At 40.7% G+C, this 16458-nt stretch overlaps 1 protein-coding gene across 4 annotated transcripts in view; it reads right to left on the reverse strand.

The window, feature by feature from the left end:
- Nucleotides 1-3392: 3392 nt before the first annotated feature.
- The window catches only part of LOC123589606 (S-adenosyl-L-methionine-dependent tRNA 4-demethylwyosine synthase TYW1), a 215797-nt gene continuing 202731 nt past the window's right edge, over nt 3393-16458 (reverse strand). For all 4 annotated transcript variants that reach the window (XM_045461945.1, XM_045461946.1, XM_045461944.1 and 1 more), the window contains exon 16: nt 3393-4582. In XM_045461945.1, coding sequence (XP_045317901.1) covers nt 4361-4582 — 222 coding nt within the window. In that variant the 3' untranslated portion in view covers nt 3393-4360. The remainder of the gene's footprint in view (nt 4583-16458) is intronic.

The raw sequence follows: 16458 nt of genomic DNA on the forward strand, positions 1-16458 counted from the left end.
TTGCTTGCTTTGGGTCTAATTGTTCTTCTAGTTTCTTAAGATGAAGGTTATGTTATTGGTTGGATAGATGTTCTTTTTAATGTAGGCATTTACACTATAAATTCCCTTTAAGGGGTACATTAGCAGCATTAAGTTTTGGTACATTGTTTTAATTTTCAATTATCTGACAGTCTTTTCTAATTTCCCTTGTGATTTCTTCTTTGACCCTTTGGTTTTTTAGGATGTTGGTTAATTTCTACGTATTTGTGAATTTCCCAACTTTTCTTCTGTTCATTTCTAATTTCATTCCATTAGTCATAGAACATACTGCGTATAATTTAAACCCTTTTAAATTTATTGAAACTTGTCTTATGATCTAACAAAAGGTCTATGCTGGAAAATGTTCCATGTGTCTTTGAGGATGAAGTGTCGTCTGGTGGAGTGCTCCCTAGAAGCCTGGTTATAGTTGGTTTATAATGTTGCTCAGATCTTCTGTGTCCTTGGTGATCTTCTGCCTAGTTCTTCTGACCATTGTTCAATGCCATCGTGTAAGTCTCCAATTATTATTATTATTGAATTGTTTCTCCCTTCAGTTCTGTCAGGTTTTGCTTCATGTATTTCGAGGCTCTGGGATTCTTGTTAGGTGCATATATGTTTATAACCATTTATGTTTATAAACCATATATGTTTATAAACCATATATGTTTATAACCTTCCTAGTAGATTAAATTATAAATAATTCAAATTCAATTATAATTTAGCATTATAAAATGTCCTTTTTCCTCGCTGGTAACAATTTTTTTGTCTTAAAGTCTTTTTTTTTTTTTTTTTTTTTTTGCTATTAGTATAGCCACTCTAGCTCTCTTTTGGTTTACTGCTTCCATGATACACCCTTTTCCATCTTTTTTTAGTCTTTGAATCTGAAATGATTTTCTTATAGATAACATATAATTGGGTTTTTTAAAAATCCACTTTGGGGGCGCCTGGGTGGCTCAGTTGGTTAAGCATCCAACTTCTATGACCTTACAATTCGTGGGTTCAAGCCCCGTGTCGGGCTCTGAGCTGACAGCTCAGAGCCTGGAACCTGCTTCAGATTGTGTCTCCCTCTCTCTCTGCCCCTTCCTCGCTTGTGCTCTCTCAAAAATAAGTAAGCATTAAAATTTTTAAATAAATAAATACATAAATCATTTGGTCATCTTTCTTTTGATTGGGGGTATTTAACCCATTTACATAATATACTTACCATAGGTAGGATGTATGCCTGACATTTTTACTATTTGTTTTTTGAATGTCTTAGGTCTTTGTTCTATTCCTCTTACTGCCTTCTTTTGTGTTATTTTCTAGTGTACCTTTTCAATTCCTTTGCTGTTTGTGATATTGTGATTTATAATAAACGCGTACTTGGTCTTTGTCCCTGTTCCTGGCACAGAGCTCCTAAAACCCTTGGAATTTCCTAAGTGATGAGAGCAGAAAAGATGTCTTTTGTTATATTAATGAGGTGACTTTTGGAAAGCCCGTAGGCAATGTGGCTGGCTGCCAGGATAACCAACCATGTGATAAGAGAGTTGGAACTTTTGTTCTCACCCCCAGAACCTCTGCAGAGTGGAGAGGGGCTGGAGATGGAGCTCAATTGCCAACAGCCAATGATTAAGTCAATTAAACCAATGATTATTCCATGTGCCTATGGAATACGGCCGCTGTAAAAGCTCCAAAGCTCAGGGTTCAGAGAGCTTGGGGGCTGGTGAACACACGTTGGTAATGATGAAGTGGAATGCTCAGAGAAGGCATGGGAGATGCACCCATTCTCCATACCTGGCCCTAGGCACCTCTTCCACCTGGATGTTCCTGAGTTACTTCCTTTTATAACAAGCCAGTAATCTAGGAAGTAAAACGTTTCTCAGTTCTGTGAGCTGCTCTAGCAAATTAATCAAACCCGTGGAGGGGGTTGTGAGAACCTCCCATCGAGAGTCAAGGGCCAGAAGTCCAGGTGAAAGACCCGGGCTGGCTGCTGGCATCTGAAGGGGAGGGTACGTAGCCTTGTGGGACTGAGCCCTTAACCTGTGATCATCTCACACTCTCTCTCTCGGTAGACGGTGTCAGGATTTAGTGACTTGTAGGAGATCCAGCTGGTGTGCTGGATGTGCTTGGTGTGGGGAAAAGCCCAAACACAGGGACTGGGAACAGAATCATATTCTTTTACCATATTTTAAAAATTTGTTCTCTTTGTGGCTGCTCTTGGGATTATAAGTAGCATCATGACACAATCTACTTTGGATTCATACTAAATTTCACCAGTAGGCAGTCAATAGTTGCTCCAATATGCCTATGCCTTGTGCTGTACCCCCTTGAGCTATTACTGTCATACGAATTACATCTTTACACATTGTAAGCCCATCAACACAGTTCTATAATTATCACTTTAGGCAACTGTTTTTTAAAATAGGAGGTACGAAGATACATTTATAAAACCTCTGAAATTACTTTTACCAGCACTCTTTCCTTCTTCATGTGCTTCTGTGCTAGTGTCTAGTGTATTTCATCAGAGCCTTCAGTATTCCGTGCAGGGCAGGTCTGCAGGTGAATTCTCTCACTTTTTGTTTACCCGGAAATGTCTTAATTTCTCCTTTATTTTTGAAGGAGGATTTAGACAAAGAATTGTTGGTAGAAAGCCTTTTCTTTTGGTCCCTTGAAGGTGCTACGCCTCTGTCCTCCAGCCTCCACGGTTTCTGATGAGAAGCCAACAGTTAGTTTTATTGAGGTTCACTGGTTTCTCTTAACAGATGATTTTCAGTTCCTTGTCAAAATTCTAAAATTTAAGGATTTTAGTCACTTTGCCTATGTCTTCTTTGTTTTGGAGGGAAAGTGGGTTCCCTACAGTCCTTACTGTGGTTGAAAAAAGGTTTAGGATGGTCCAAAGCCCAGCATGTTCTGCCTCCAGGCTCCCCGCTCAGCATGAGCTCTTGCTTTTTAACACTTCCTTCTACTCTAGGGTATTTTTGCACCTCAAATTCAATGAACATTAACCCATCTGGGTTTCAAGGAGATCTTGCCTCACCGACCTGCATCACTCCTGTCTCCTGTCGGTCTCATAAGTCACCAGAACAGGAGACCAAACATAAGCTTGAAGATGAGGTGGGTTCAAGAAAGGACACAGGATTTCTGTGATACTCTGCAACCCTCCCATCCCATGTCACAGCAGACAGAAGTGTTCTGACTCTACTGCTTAGAAATAATCAGAGCCTAGTTTTCAACTGGGTGAGTAGGTAGGTTACATTATGTATGGGTTTTACTTCAGCAGAAAACAGAGGGGGTGACAAGACAGACGGCTGGTATACAGGAGGAGGTCGATCTGATAGGGCTTAGAACCATGGCACTAGAAGCATCTTTCAAATAAACACTCAAAAGAAAACTCCAGTCTTTCCAAAAGATTTTATTAATCAAAATTTTAGGATAAAGGAATTTTTTAAAAATAGCTATGATATTTTAAAAAAACTATTGGGTATTCAATGATGTTTTCAAGTAGAAAAAACTTGAACCCTGAAGAACAGATTGTGTAAAGTAGCTCGGGCTACAAGAGGGAAAAGAAGGTGGGGACTTGTTCTGTGTATAAGGACAGGGGCTTGACCACTGACTTTTTGAACAAAAAGCAAACCATACTCAGTTTCAGAGTTTGTCTGTGAGACTAACTGATGACATCACAGAGCCATTCTTCTTCCAGAAGAGCCCTTTCACACTGGTGCAGCCACTAATACCTTCTATGGCAATCTGTACGAGAACGGAGTGAGATCTAGGACATTCAGATCCAATGCAAGTTCATAAAGGGTTGGTACTAAGCAAAACTTTAATCTGTGCAGTACTTAAAAATAATTGAGAATTGTGACAACTTAAATGACTTCTGGGAGGTGTTATCTTAAATCTAAAGAAGGGATGGAGGTCTCGGGGGGGGGGGGGCAGATCTACTTACCTTGGGGTAACACAGTCCACAAAGGTCAACAGCCCACGAAGGGGAGAGGAACAGACATTCATCCCTTATAACACCCTCAGGAATAGCATTCTTGGGAGTCTTACAAGTTATGATTCAAAACCACCAGTTAAATTCTAATGGCTGTGTACTTCCCCCGCAATGATGTTCCTCTCAAAAGTAAAATCAGGAAAGGGACTGAGCTCTGAAAAGACACGTGAGGCTGAGTCCCAGGCACTCAGAGTGTGGATGCCACCTCCCCAACCCCGGGGGGTGACTTGTGTCCCCGTGTGCAGCCTTCCATTCTTCCCTACATGAAACACAAGTCACGTGACGTGTCCTTTGAAAAACCACAGTGAGGCGTGAGAACCTTCGGGGGCCGGGAGTTCTTGTCCGTCAGTACCCTACAGTCAGATAATCTCAACACCCGGAAATATCCTTGGATTTGTTCTTTCTCTGATATCTTGTGTCCTTGGGATCAAAGCCTCTTTCACTGGCACCAAATAATGCCCAGAGGGGGGTTTTGGCCACATAATCCTTTGCGCTGAAATTCGTTAATCCACCGCTATCTTCATATTCCTGCACGAGCTCCTGGAACCGGTTATAATCAATCCATGTCCACCATTCGCCATCGATCTTAAACTGGAAAGAAAAAGCGTAGTCAGGTCAGAAGCACAAACGTCCTTAAAACTATCAAGTAAGTATTTCAAACATTCGAAAACCAGCCTGGTCTCTTTTCTCTCGATCAAGTCCAAGAAAATCCTTTTGTGCTCCAGATATGGTTCCACATCAAAGCAGAATGAGCTTCTTCTCCCCTAGGACTGCTGCCAGGCTGGGCCTGGAAGACCCAACTGCTGAATACAGAATATAACCACAAGAGACTCTTAATGACAGAGGACAAGCTGAGGGTCAATCGAGGGAGAAGGGTGGGGGGATGGGCTAGCTGGGTGCTGGGCATTAAGGAGGGCCCTGGTTGTGATGGGCACTGGGTGTTGTCTGTAAGTGATCAATCACTGAATTCTACTCCTGAAACCAACACTGCACTGTACATGAACTAACTAGAATTTAAATAAAATTTTGAAAAGAAAAAAAATACATCCTGGAATTGAAAGTCAAGTTTATTGTCAGCAGTCTCACTAAAAGAAGGTTAATTACATTTTTTTGGCATTATCATGTGTTAATGGACAAGCTAATTGTAATTCCTATTGTTGCCACTTTTGATTTGGTATGAATTTTCTTGGTTGTGTTAGAACCTAGTGGAATCCATTTTATTATTAAACTTGGCTTGAGTTATTAGGCTTTTAATCAATGACTTCTAATTCTGAAATGCCAACAAAATGATTCAAACTGGCCTGTTTAACCTAACATGGATACAATATCTCATTAGCAGAAAGCCTGTTAAGAATTTCAATTCAATAAAGGGGAATAATCCAATTTGTACTCTTTTAAGAAAATCGCTTCTCAAAAGTCCCTGTAGAATAATGACCAGGACGAAGGAAACAGGAAATAAACTGACGAAGCTCTGAAGGAATTACTAATTGAACTGTGAAGGCTTTTGACTCAAAGCATCTATTTGGCACTCATTTGTGTAAACAGATAATACACTGATACCTGGTTTATAAGCAGACAAATAGTTTTGTTAAGCTGCTATCTTCTCAAAAACTCTTAATTATGACCCAAGTGAAGTAACAATTTTGGGTTCTAGCTGAGAAAAATATTGAAAATGTATAGTTTCCTTGATTCAGAATACTATTAAAATATGCTGAATTTCAAGGACATCTGATTTTTTACCCAACAGCTAAGAGGTTTCCAGTGGACAAAAATTATCCAATAAATGGGAAAGTTTAGTCTACCTATGAATCATGAGAAATTTTCTTCTAACAAGACCATTCTTTGAAATGGTGCCCCAAAGGCCTCTCTGAACTCTGCAACCCAAGATACAGAATCCACATCTCCCCCATCGTTTTCCCTCCCAAGACAGACTGCTCTCAAATGTTCTCTGCTGCCCAAGAAAACAGTCATCCCTGAGTACTGAGCATTAGAACTCCAGAGTCAAAGGTGCCTCTCCCTTCCCTGGTCCCTCACATCCAAAAGATGTCAGGCCCCATTGATTCTTCCTTAGCAGCATTTCTTTCTTTTTTTCATGAAGCTGTTTTTTAAGTTTATTTATTTCTTGAGAAAGAGACAGAGAGAGCAGAGAAGGGACAGAGAAAAGGAGAGAGAGAGAATCCCAAGCAGGCTCTATGCTGTCAGCGCAGAGCCGAATGCAGGGCTCAAACTCACGAACCATGAGATCGTGACCTGAGCCGAAACCAAGAGTCGGATACTTAGCCGACTGAGCCACACAGGTGCCCCCTTCAGCAGCATTTCTATTGTCCTGACGCCACCCTAACACAGGTCCTCACTTTTGGGACTCAGCAACAGTCCTCTTGCTGACTGATCTTCTGATGCCAATTTTGACTGTTTTCAACTTCTGCAGACAGAGATGCTGGGATTACTACAACAGAATAGAGCCCTAGTATCTACACTCTAAATACTAAACCTCCATTTGGAGACTACCCAGGAGCCAACCCCCTTGTCATGTGATTCCTATCCTACTCCTGCTGTATGATTAACACCTATTTATGTCCCAGGTCCCCTGGTAAACACCTTTTGCTCTGGGAAGTCTTCCCGAATCCCTTTAAACTATGACAGTTCACCTGCCACAGGACCTCACTACCCTGAACTTGGCCAACCACATATTAAAATTGCTTCTGTAGTTACCTCCCCCAGCCCACTCTATCCCACATGAGAACTGCTCGCTTTGTGAATATATCTGACTTATAATTTATGTTGGTACTCAGGACATACAACAGCTTAGCCTCTTCCTCCTTACCTCTTAACAAAACTAGAAGACCACAGGATGAGGAAAATTCCCACCTGTTCTACTGACATCCTGACAGAATGGAATTTGCTGCTATTGGCTCCGTAGAATACTGTGTGCTGTTTTCACAGTGTATCCGTGTAGGGGGCACAACACTCACACCTTACTGGAAATGGGGGAACACTCCAGCTAGCATAGGAGTAAACATGTCATTACCGTGTATGACATGTAAAATGAGGCCAATAATGATGGCTACCTTTTATTCTTCTTCCCTCCTATAACAGTTATAGAATGCTAACTATGGACTTGTCCCCATCACAGATATTTAAAAAATAATTACAGGGGCACCTGGGTGGCTCAGTCAGTTAAGCATCTGATTCTGACTCAGGTCTTGATCTCCTGGTTTGTGAGTTTGAGCCCCACATCAGGCTCTGCACTGACAGTGAGGAGCCTGCTTGGGATTCTCTCTCTCTCCTTCTCTCTCTGTTCCTCCCCTACTCATGCTTGCTCTCTCTCAAAATAAATAAATAAATGTACTGTTTGGGTTTCCTAAGTAAATGACTCCACTAGATTTCTCTAAGATAAAGTCAAGCACCGTCCACATACTTAGTTTTGTTTTTTTTTTTTTTAATGTTTATTCATTTTTGAGAGACAGAGCACAAGCAAGGGAGGGGCATAGAGACAGGGAGACACAGAATCTGAAGCAGGGTTTCGGCTCTGAGCTGTCAGTACAGAGCCCAATGTGAGGCTTGAACCCACAAACTGTGAGATCATGACCTGAGCTTAAGTCAGATGCTTAACCACCCAGCCCAGGTGCACCCCCCCCCCACCATACACACACTTAGGACTTTCAATATGTTTTTTAGTGTCCCACTTAAATATAAGCAGACAACTAGTGACCATCTGAAGAAAACTCCTAACAAGAACACTAAAAATAAACCAAAAGAAAAGAGTAACAGAGTAAACAGCCTAGGCAAGGGGAAAACAGCACACAAAACAAAATAAAACCCAAACAACTAAACTAAAACAACTATCTTCAGAGAAATGAGACAATACTGTATACATTAAACAAACAAACAAAAACCACTACCCTATAAAAAGGAACCCTTAAAGAATGAAAAGAACCTTAGGTTCTAAAACTATAGGAGAAAGATGAAAGATTCACAGGAAAGTTAAAAAAAAAAAAAAAAACTTTCTAGAATGTAGAATAAAAAAGACAAAAACCAGGAAAGAAAGCACTAAAAAAAAGAAAAAGAAAAAAAAAATTAAAGGACTAGCCCAAGAGACCCAATTTTAAAATAACACCACTTTATGAAAGAAAGGAGAAAAAAATAGGAAGGAGGAAATCCTCAATGAAATAATTATGGAAAAGTTTTGTAAAGTGAAGGCCATGAGTAAACATACTCATGTAGACAAGGGATAAACATATGGAATAGACAATAGATAAAAACCAACATACCAACTGAGGCACATCTCAGTGACATTTCAAAACAATGGAGACAAAGGGAAATCCTAAGAAGGGAAAAATCGTCATATACAAAGGATCAAGGATCAGAATGCCTTCTGAGTTCTCAATAACCACACTGAAAGCTCAAAGACAGTGGCTCTGATTGCATATGAGTTGGTTTGCAACTGAGAATTCTATATCCAGCAAAACTATCAATCAAGCTTGTAGGGAGAATAAAAACATTTTTAGATATTTAAGATCTCAATCAATTGGACCTCCCACATACCCCTTCTTAGGAATCTACTGGAGGATGTTTCACTAGAATGAGACATGGGATCCCCAAAGCAAGACATCCCACACAGGAGAGAGCTCAAGGAAGTCCCAGTATGATAGTGTGTGTCTAAAGTGGGTGAGTCAGTAAGTGCCTCTGGGGAGACTCCTTTAAAAAGATGAACAGATAGGGGCGCCTGGGTGGCGCAGTCGGTTAAGCGTCCGACTTCAGCCAGGTCATGATCTCGCGGTCCGTGAGTTCAAGCCCCGCGTCGGGCTCTGGGCTGATGCTGCCCCTCCCCCGTTCATGCTCTGTCTCTCTCCGTCCCAAAAAAAAAAAATAAATAAACGTTGAAAAAAAAAATTAAAAAAAAAAAAAAAAGATGAACAGATAGAACCTCCAACGCATCTGAAAGTCTGAGAGGAGATACAGGTGGCAGAGAGTTTGAGAGTTGATTTAGCTAAAGAATACAGAAGTCTAGACAAAGAAAAAAATAAGATAAATATTAACTCCAAGGAAACCAAAATGTATGCTGGAAACAAATAGCAATCATAGGAGACTGCACTGCTCAGCAGTGAACAGTGTTCACGTGGTCACATAACGCATAAAACTACGGTATACATACATTGCAAAGGTGGGAGAACAGGAAAGGGCATGATGAGCAAATGTAGGGGAGAGCTTCATCTCACCTTCCACAGTGAAGAGACAACGAGAAAAAACAATGAATAGCAGCAATATTTGGTAAAGACAAAAATCTAAATAGTCAACCAAAAGTTGAAAGTAGCTGTTGCTTGAGAGAAGGGAAAGGAGGTATATTTGAGGAAAATACAAGGAACTACTGATTTTTGTAATAAACTTTGACTTCTTAGATGATATAGAATTTTGATAAAACTAAAAAACAAAATTAAAAATAGTAATGACCAATCTATCGAAGTGAGGGAAGAGTATATTATTAACAACGTGAGCCAACAAAATAGGGGGGGGGGGGGAAGGGGAAGACCTATAGGACGATGGTAGCAGCCGCTATTCAGGAAGCATCCTACTGTGCACTAGGCACTGTTTGGTTCTCTAGCTGGTGTAATGCACTTTACAAAACTCATGTGGTTGGATGCCCATCTTTAAAACGGGTGGGGCACGCCTAGGCGGCTCAGTTGGTACAGCATGTGACTCTTGGTTGCTCGTGAGTTCAAGCCCCATGATGGGTATGGAGTCACCTTAAAAAAATAAATAGGGGTGCCTGGGGGGCTCAGTTGGTTAAGGGGCCAGACTCTTGATTTGGGCTCAGGTCATGATCTCACGGTTTGTGAGTTCAAGCCCTGCATTGGGCTCTCTGTTCACAGTGCGGAGCCTGCTTGGGATCTTCTGTCTCCCTCTCTGCCCCTCCCCACTCATGTCAGCATGTGTTCTCTCTCTCTCTCTCTCCTCTCTCTCAATCCCTCCTTCTCTCTCAAAAATAAATAAGTGTTAAAAAAAAAAGGGCAAAAGTCCCAAAAAACTAACAAATATGTCAAAGGTGACATCCTCTGTAAGTGGAGAGCCACAATTCAAATTTGTGGGTCGTCAAGAGCCTGTGGTCATTACACGATTGCACGCTGCTAGCTGTCAAACTGGAAAAAAGACAGAACTAATAATAACCATTTTATCTTTTAAGTATTTTGGGGTGCAAAGAGATTTTTCTCACCCCTGGACTTTTTTAAGTATAATATTTCTAAGTTAACTCCCTCTGTTTAACCGATCTAAAAGTTACAGAAAATAATGTGTATATCCCAAATTCTTAGTGTCCTTCAACCTTCCTCAGCATAGAGTCTCAAGAATGAGCACACTGAGGAGAAGCCTACTGTCTATTAATTATTTCTCTACCCAAGTACAGCATAATAGAGACTGTCTGTTCCAAGGCTAATGCAGGGGAAATGTAAGATTTATATGCAGACTTCTGAAGTCAGCCTGCTCTGCCTTTGATTGGTTCTGTTTTATTTACACAGTCTTTGTCCCTTCTGGCAAAATAATAATTAAAAAAATAAAACTGCCATAGTGAAAGATATTCTTCCCATTATCTTAACTTGTTCCTAATAGTACAGGCAGTATAGGTGAGCACACTTTTTCTTTTTTTGTAGATGAAAATTGACGTCCCGTTAGTTTCACGGTATCTTCCACACGGAAAGTCTATATAGAATATCCATAGCTGCTTCAAACTCCAAATGTCCCAAACAAAAATTCTTACCACTTTGGCCTGTCAATCTCATGCCTCAACCATGCTGTGCTGAAGTTATTCCAGCTTTTAAATGATAAATACTCTGTAGCTACTGGGAAAGTTCTAATCATTCAAAGGCATCATATTTCTACATATGCAAGAGTTAAAATTAAGGAGGAAATTCTGCATAGCAGTTGAAAAAGAGCAAGTCGAGAGCTATTCATTAATATCACCATTGGAGATAGTCTTTGCAAACATTCCTCCACATGCTACTGTAGTATTCTTTACGGAAAAGTCAAATTATCAGCACCTTTAGGAAAGAACCGTTATTAAAGGCCTGTAACAGGCAAGGCCCCATTCCAGATGTTTCATATTTGTCACTTTACTCAGCCATCACAATAACCCTGTAAACACAGTTACCACTATTTTTCAGATAAGAAAATGAGAAATGGTGAGGCTGGGCTTTGAAAACAGATATACCACAACAAAGTTCAGGAGTCCCCAAGACCACCCCCATTTCTGCCACCAATTGTAAATGCAGGGGTTCCCAAGGCCACCTTCAGTTTGACCACTCACTGGAAGGACCCACAGAATTCACTGAAAGCTGTTAATAGTATGGTTTCTTACAGCGGAAGGACACAGATGAGAATCAGCGTAAGGAAGAGGCACATGGGACAGACTTGAGGAAAGTTCCATGCCCAGAGCTTCCAGCTGTCCTCTGTCACTCAAGTAGTGGTCAGAGCTAATATCACCCGTCAATGAAGCGCGAGAATAGGCATGGAGCGCTGCCAACCTAGGAAGCTCAACCTGAGCCTCGAGGTCCAGAGTTTTTCCTGGGACTCAGTCCCCTAGACAGCTGACTGCTGAGTGGCTGACTTTAGTTTCCAGCTTCTCTGAAGGTCAAGCAAATACAGTGTAGCCCAAAGCCTCTACCCTAAATCACATGCCTAGTGTAGACTACCTAGCATGACCCCAGGCCCCCAGAAAAACAAAGGTACTCTGACCAGACAAGACATTCCAAGAGCTTGAAAATCACCTCTTAGAAGCTGAGGGCAAAGAGCAGCCCTTTCTTTAGGTACAATTACAGCCGAACTCAAAGTCCACATACAATGGATAAAGTAGAAAAACACAAAAATAAAAAAGAACACTAACAACAAAAAAAGACTCCTACATTTCATTTGAATTTTCACACTCCTAAGGAGGGCTCTTATATGATCTTAGTGTTGGTTCTTTTTTTTTTTTTTTTAATGTTTATTTATTTATTAAGGGAGGGAAGGGCAGAGAGAGAGAGGGAGAGAGAGAATCCCAAGGAGGCCCCATGTTATCAGTACGAGCCCAATGCAGGGCTCAAACCCACGAACCATGAGATCATGACCTGAGCTGAGATCAAGGGTCGGACACTTAACGACTGCGCCTCCCAGGTGGCCCCAGCGTTGGGTATTTTCTAAGTCTGGTCCCGCAAACACACAGTAATACTTGCAAACGAAACCTTGGGAAAGTGCCAGTGAGAGGATGGATGAGGGGCTGCCAGGCCCTCTCATAATTCAGAAGTGCATGTGAACTGGGAAGGAGAGGAGATCCCAGGTTAGTTTGAGGGAGAAGTGATCTGGGAATTCAAAAAAAGAGAGTGCTTACTGTAGTCCTTCTTGAACTTCCCAGATTTATGGATTTTGTTCTTGACTATCCTAGCGACAACTGCGTCGTTTGTTCCGTGGCTGAGAGGAGGCACAGATCACTTCCAAGTGCACCTGACTGCCTGCGACTGTGGAGCCCCGAGCAAAGTTGCCTCCTTTTTCTGGGTTTGCTAGTGACAAGTAGAATTCACATGGCAACAGCTGCCCGAGGAACCACTTTGAGAAGCAAAGCTACAACAATGTGACTGAATTCTAGATATATCCAAGTGCAATTAAAAAGCTTTTAAATCTGGAAACTCAATTTCTGGAATTTCTATCTTAATCTACAGTTTTGTTGGAATAGAGCTAAGTCCTCTCAGCCGTGTCACCAAAATGCCAATTTTCTCTGACATTTCTCTGCATGTAATTACTGGGAGCAACCAGGCCTCTGACAAGCATGAGTTCTACATGTATCACAGAAAGTAAAATATTCTGTCGGTAGGTTTTGCTGGGAAAACACTGCACAAAACCTAAATGGTGACACGCAATTCCTTCTTACTCCAAGAAAGGAGGGCTCAGGGAGAGGACACCTCTTCCTTCCCTTCCTCTGTAGACTGCAAGTTTATATGTCTAAGGGAGGCCTCTGTGATCAATGCTGAATTATGCAGAAGGCCTCAAATTTGGCAAAACTTTCCCAGAGGTGGCTTTGAAGGAGGTCCGCCAGACTCCTCGGTGAACTGGGAGGGGATCTGCCTGGTTTTCAGTGGATACCTGCCTCTGTTTCCCTACCTTGTGACTGCTCTGTAGCATTTAGGAGATGGCATGATGTCATAGTCAAAGTAGGCTTTGTATTTTGAAACATCTGGGATTGAATTCTAACTCTGCTTGTATTCTCTCAGCCTGAGGTTTCTCCTTTAAAACATGAGGAAAAACAAGATTTATAATTCATCATATTTTTATAAGAATTAAATGAACTAATGCATACACAGCATTATCAAAGTAAACTTAGTAACTGTTATTGGTTGAGTTTATCAGCAGACACCAAAGTAAGGAATGACACCAGACAGCTCATCAGTGATGAAAGGTTCTAGAAAATTATGCTGGAAGACAACAGAATAATATCTGCAAATGCTCAGAGGAAATACCTCCACTTAGACTTATCCACTCTGATAATCTATTATTCATGAGAGAAAGTGAAATAAAGACGTTTCAGAGGGAACAAAGACTGAGTTTCCCATTCTAGCGAAAAGAAAATTGCACCCAGCAGAATCAATGGATGCAAGAAGCAAAGGGGAACCAAGAAAGTGGGGTTTACATGGATCCATCAACACAACCATCAACTGTGCAAAAGAATCCCGGGAAGACCTTGTATTGTGCTGAAGGAGGATGGCGATGTTGACTAACTTTAGAGTTAAACTAAGTATAAATTTCAAAATATCGGAGTACAAGATTGTGAGCGGATGGTGGAGTAGCAGAAGCACCAGGAATCCTTCTTCCCATCCACGGAGCACCTGGCACGGCTCAGGGGGTGGAGCTTATGACCCTTGATCTCGGTGTTGTGAGTTCAAGCCCCCACACTGGATGTACAGATAATTAAAAATAGAATCTTAAATAAAAATTTTAAAAAGGCGCCTATCTGGCTCAGTCAGAAGAGTATGTGACTCTTGACCTCAAGATTGAGTTCAAGCCCCACGATGGGTGGAGAGACTACTTAAATAAATAAATAAATCTTAAAAAATCGTTCTTCTCACCCAAACAAAAATTATACTGGCAGAATCTGTCTGATATAACTACTTTGGAACTCTGGACTCTAGTGAAGGCTTCTAACTTTCAAGGAAAGGTCTGGACTGTAAAGTACAGTTAATTTTAGTCAGTTTCAACTTGGATGGCAGTAGCTATCCATCCCCCATGGCCCACCCCCACAGCAGGCAACTGGGACCTGTTCTTGGGACAGCCTGCACGCAGCCTGTGGGAGACAGGCTGGGCAGTAAGGACCCTGTCCTCCAAACACTGGGGATCTGTTCTCTGTCGCCTGCTGCTTCTGATCAGAGTACAGATATAGTGGCAGCCATTGGTACCCATTCCGCCATTGCAGAAAGCCTCTCCCCTTCCTGCTGAAGTGACTTCCAGGGGAATAAAGCGCTAGTGCTCCCCATCACTTTCCACTTTCCTTTTTTTCCCCTTTTAGGAGAGAGACATTAAAGACTAGAAGATTCAAAAGCAACAACAGATGGGTGGAAATTAGAAAGTAATCACATATTCCCAGGGAAAGATTCAGGAATAAATTCAAATTACTGTTATATCTTTAGGATATTAGATGCAATCCCCATGGCCCACAAAGAAATAGCCATAGAATATAAGCAAAAGGAAATGTGAAAGGAATTAAAATGTTTCAATACAAAAAAACAACTAAACACAAAAGAAGATGGTAATACAGGCAATGAGGGACAAAGAAGCTATATACGGCATATGGAAAACAAATAGCAAAATGACATAAGACCCTTTTTATCAGTAATCATTTTAAATGTAAATGGATTAAACTCTCCACTCAAACAAAAAAAAACAGATTGAATGGATCAAACTCACACACACACACACACACACACACACACACACACCAATATGCTGTCTATAAGAGCCTTACTTTATATCCAAAGACACACACAGGTTGAAAACAAAAGGACAGAAAAAGATATTCCATGCAGTCACCAAAAGACAGCAGGAGTGGCTACAGTAATATCACACAAAACAGACTTCAAGTTAAAAGATTTCAAGTTAAAAGATTATAAAACAGAAAGAAGGACAAATATACAATTTATATTAATTAAAGGTTTAATGCAGCAAGAAACAATAATTAGAAATGTTTGTATAGGGGCGCCTGGGTGGCTCAGTCGGTTAAGCGTCCGACTTCGGCTCAGGTCATGATCTCGCGATCCGTGAGTTTGAGCCCCGCGTCGGGCTCTGTGCTGACCGCTCAGAGCCTGGAGCCTGTTTCAGATTCTGTGTCTCCCTCTCTCTCTGACCCACCCCCGTTCATGCTCTGTCTCTCTCTGTCTCAAAAATAAATAAACGTTAAAAAAAAAAAAAATTAAAAAAAAAAAAAGAAATGTTTGTATATCTGGTACCAGATCATCAAAATATTGGAGCAGATACTGGCTGAATTGAAGGGAGGAACAGATAGTTCTACAATAATAACTGGAGAGTTCAGTACCCCATTCTCAACCATGGATAAAACAACCAGATAGAAGGAAACAAAGACTTGAACAACACAAGAAATCAACTAGATCTAACAGAACATTCTGCCCAAGAACACAAAAAACACATTCTTCTCAAGTTTTCACCATTTTCTAGGACAGACCGTATGTTACACCACAAATGAAGTCTAAATAGATTTTAAGAGATAGACGTCATATAAAGTATCTTCTCTAATCATAATGGGATGAAGCTAAGTATCTGTAACAAAAGGAAAACTACAAAATGCAGACATTTGTGGAGGTTAAACAACACACTCCTACACAACCAATGGATCAAAGAAGAAATCATATGGAAATTAGCAAATACGTTAAGAGACTAAGTGAAAATGAAAACACAACATACCAAAACTTATGGGACAGAGCAAAAGCAGTACTGAGAGGGAAATTTATAGCTAAAAATGTTTACTTTAGACAAGGAGAAAGATCTCAAATTGACAACCTAACTTTACAACTTAAGGAACAAGAAAAAGAATTAAGCCAAAAGTGAGCAAAAGAATGGAAATAATAATGGTTAGTACAGAGATGAAATAGAGAATAGAAAAATAGGGGGAAAAAAACTGAGACCAAAAGCTGGTTCTTCAAAGAGGCCAACAAAATTGACAAACCTTTAGCTAGACTAAGAAAAAAAAGAGAAAAGACTCAAATTACTAAAATTAGAAATAAAAGTAGGGACATTACTACTGATTCTACAGAAGTAAAAGGGATTATGAAAAATTATTATAAATGTACACCAACAAATTGGATAATCTTGACGAAATGGACAAATTCCTAGAAACACAAAACCTACTAAGACTAAATCACAAAGATACAGAAAATATGAATAGACCGATAATTAGTAAGGAGACTGAGTCAGTAACCAAAAATCTCCCCCCCACCCTC

The sequence above is a fragment of the Leopardus geoffroyi genome, chromosome E3 (genome assembly GCF_018350155.1).
Source record: "Leopardus geoffroyi isolate Oge1 chromosome E3, O.geoffroyi_Oge1_pat1.0, whole genome shotgun sequence".
In the NCBI taxonomy this organism is placed as follows: Eukaryota; Metazoa; Chordata; class Mammalia; order Carnivora; family Felidae; genus Leopardus; species Leopardus geoffroyi.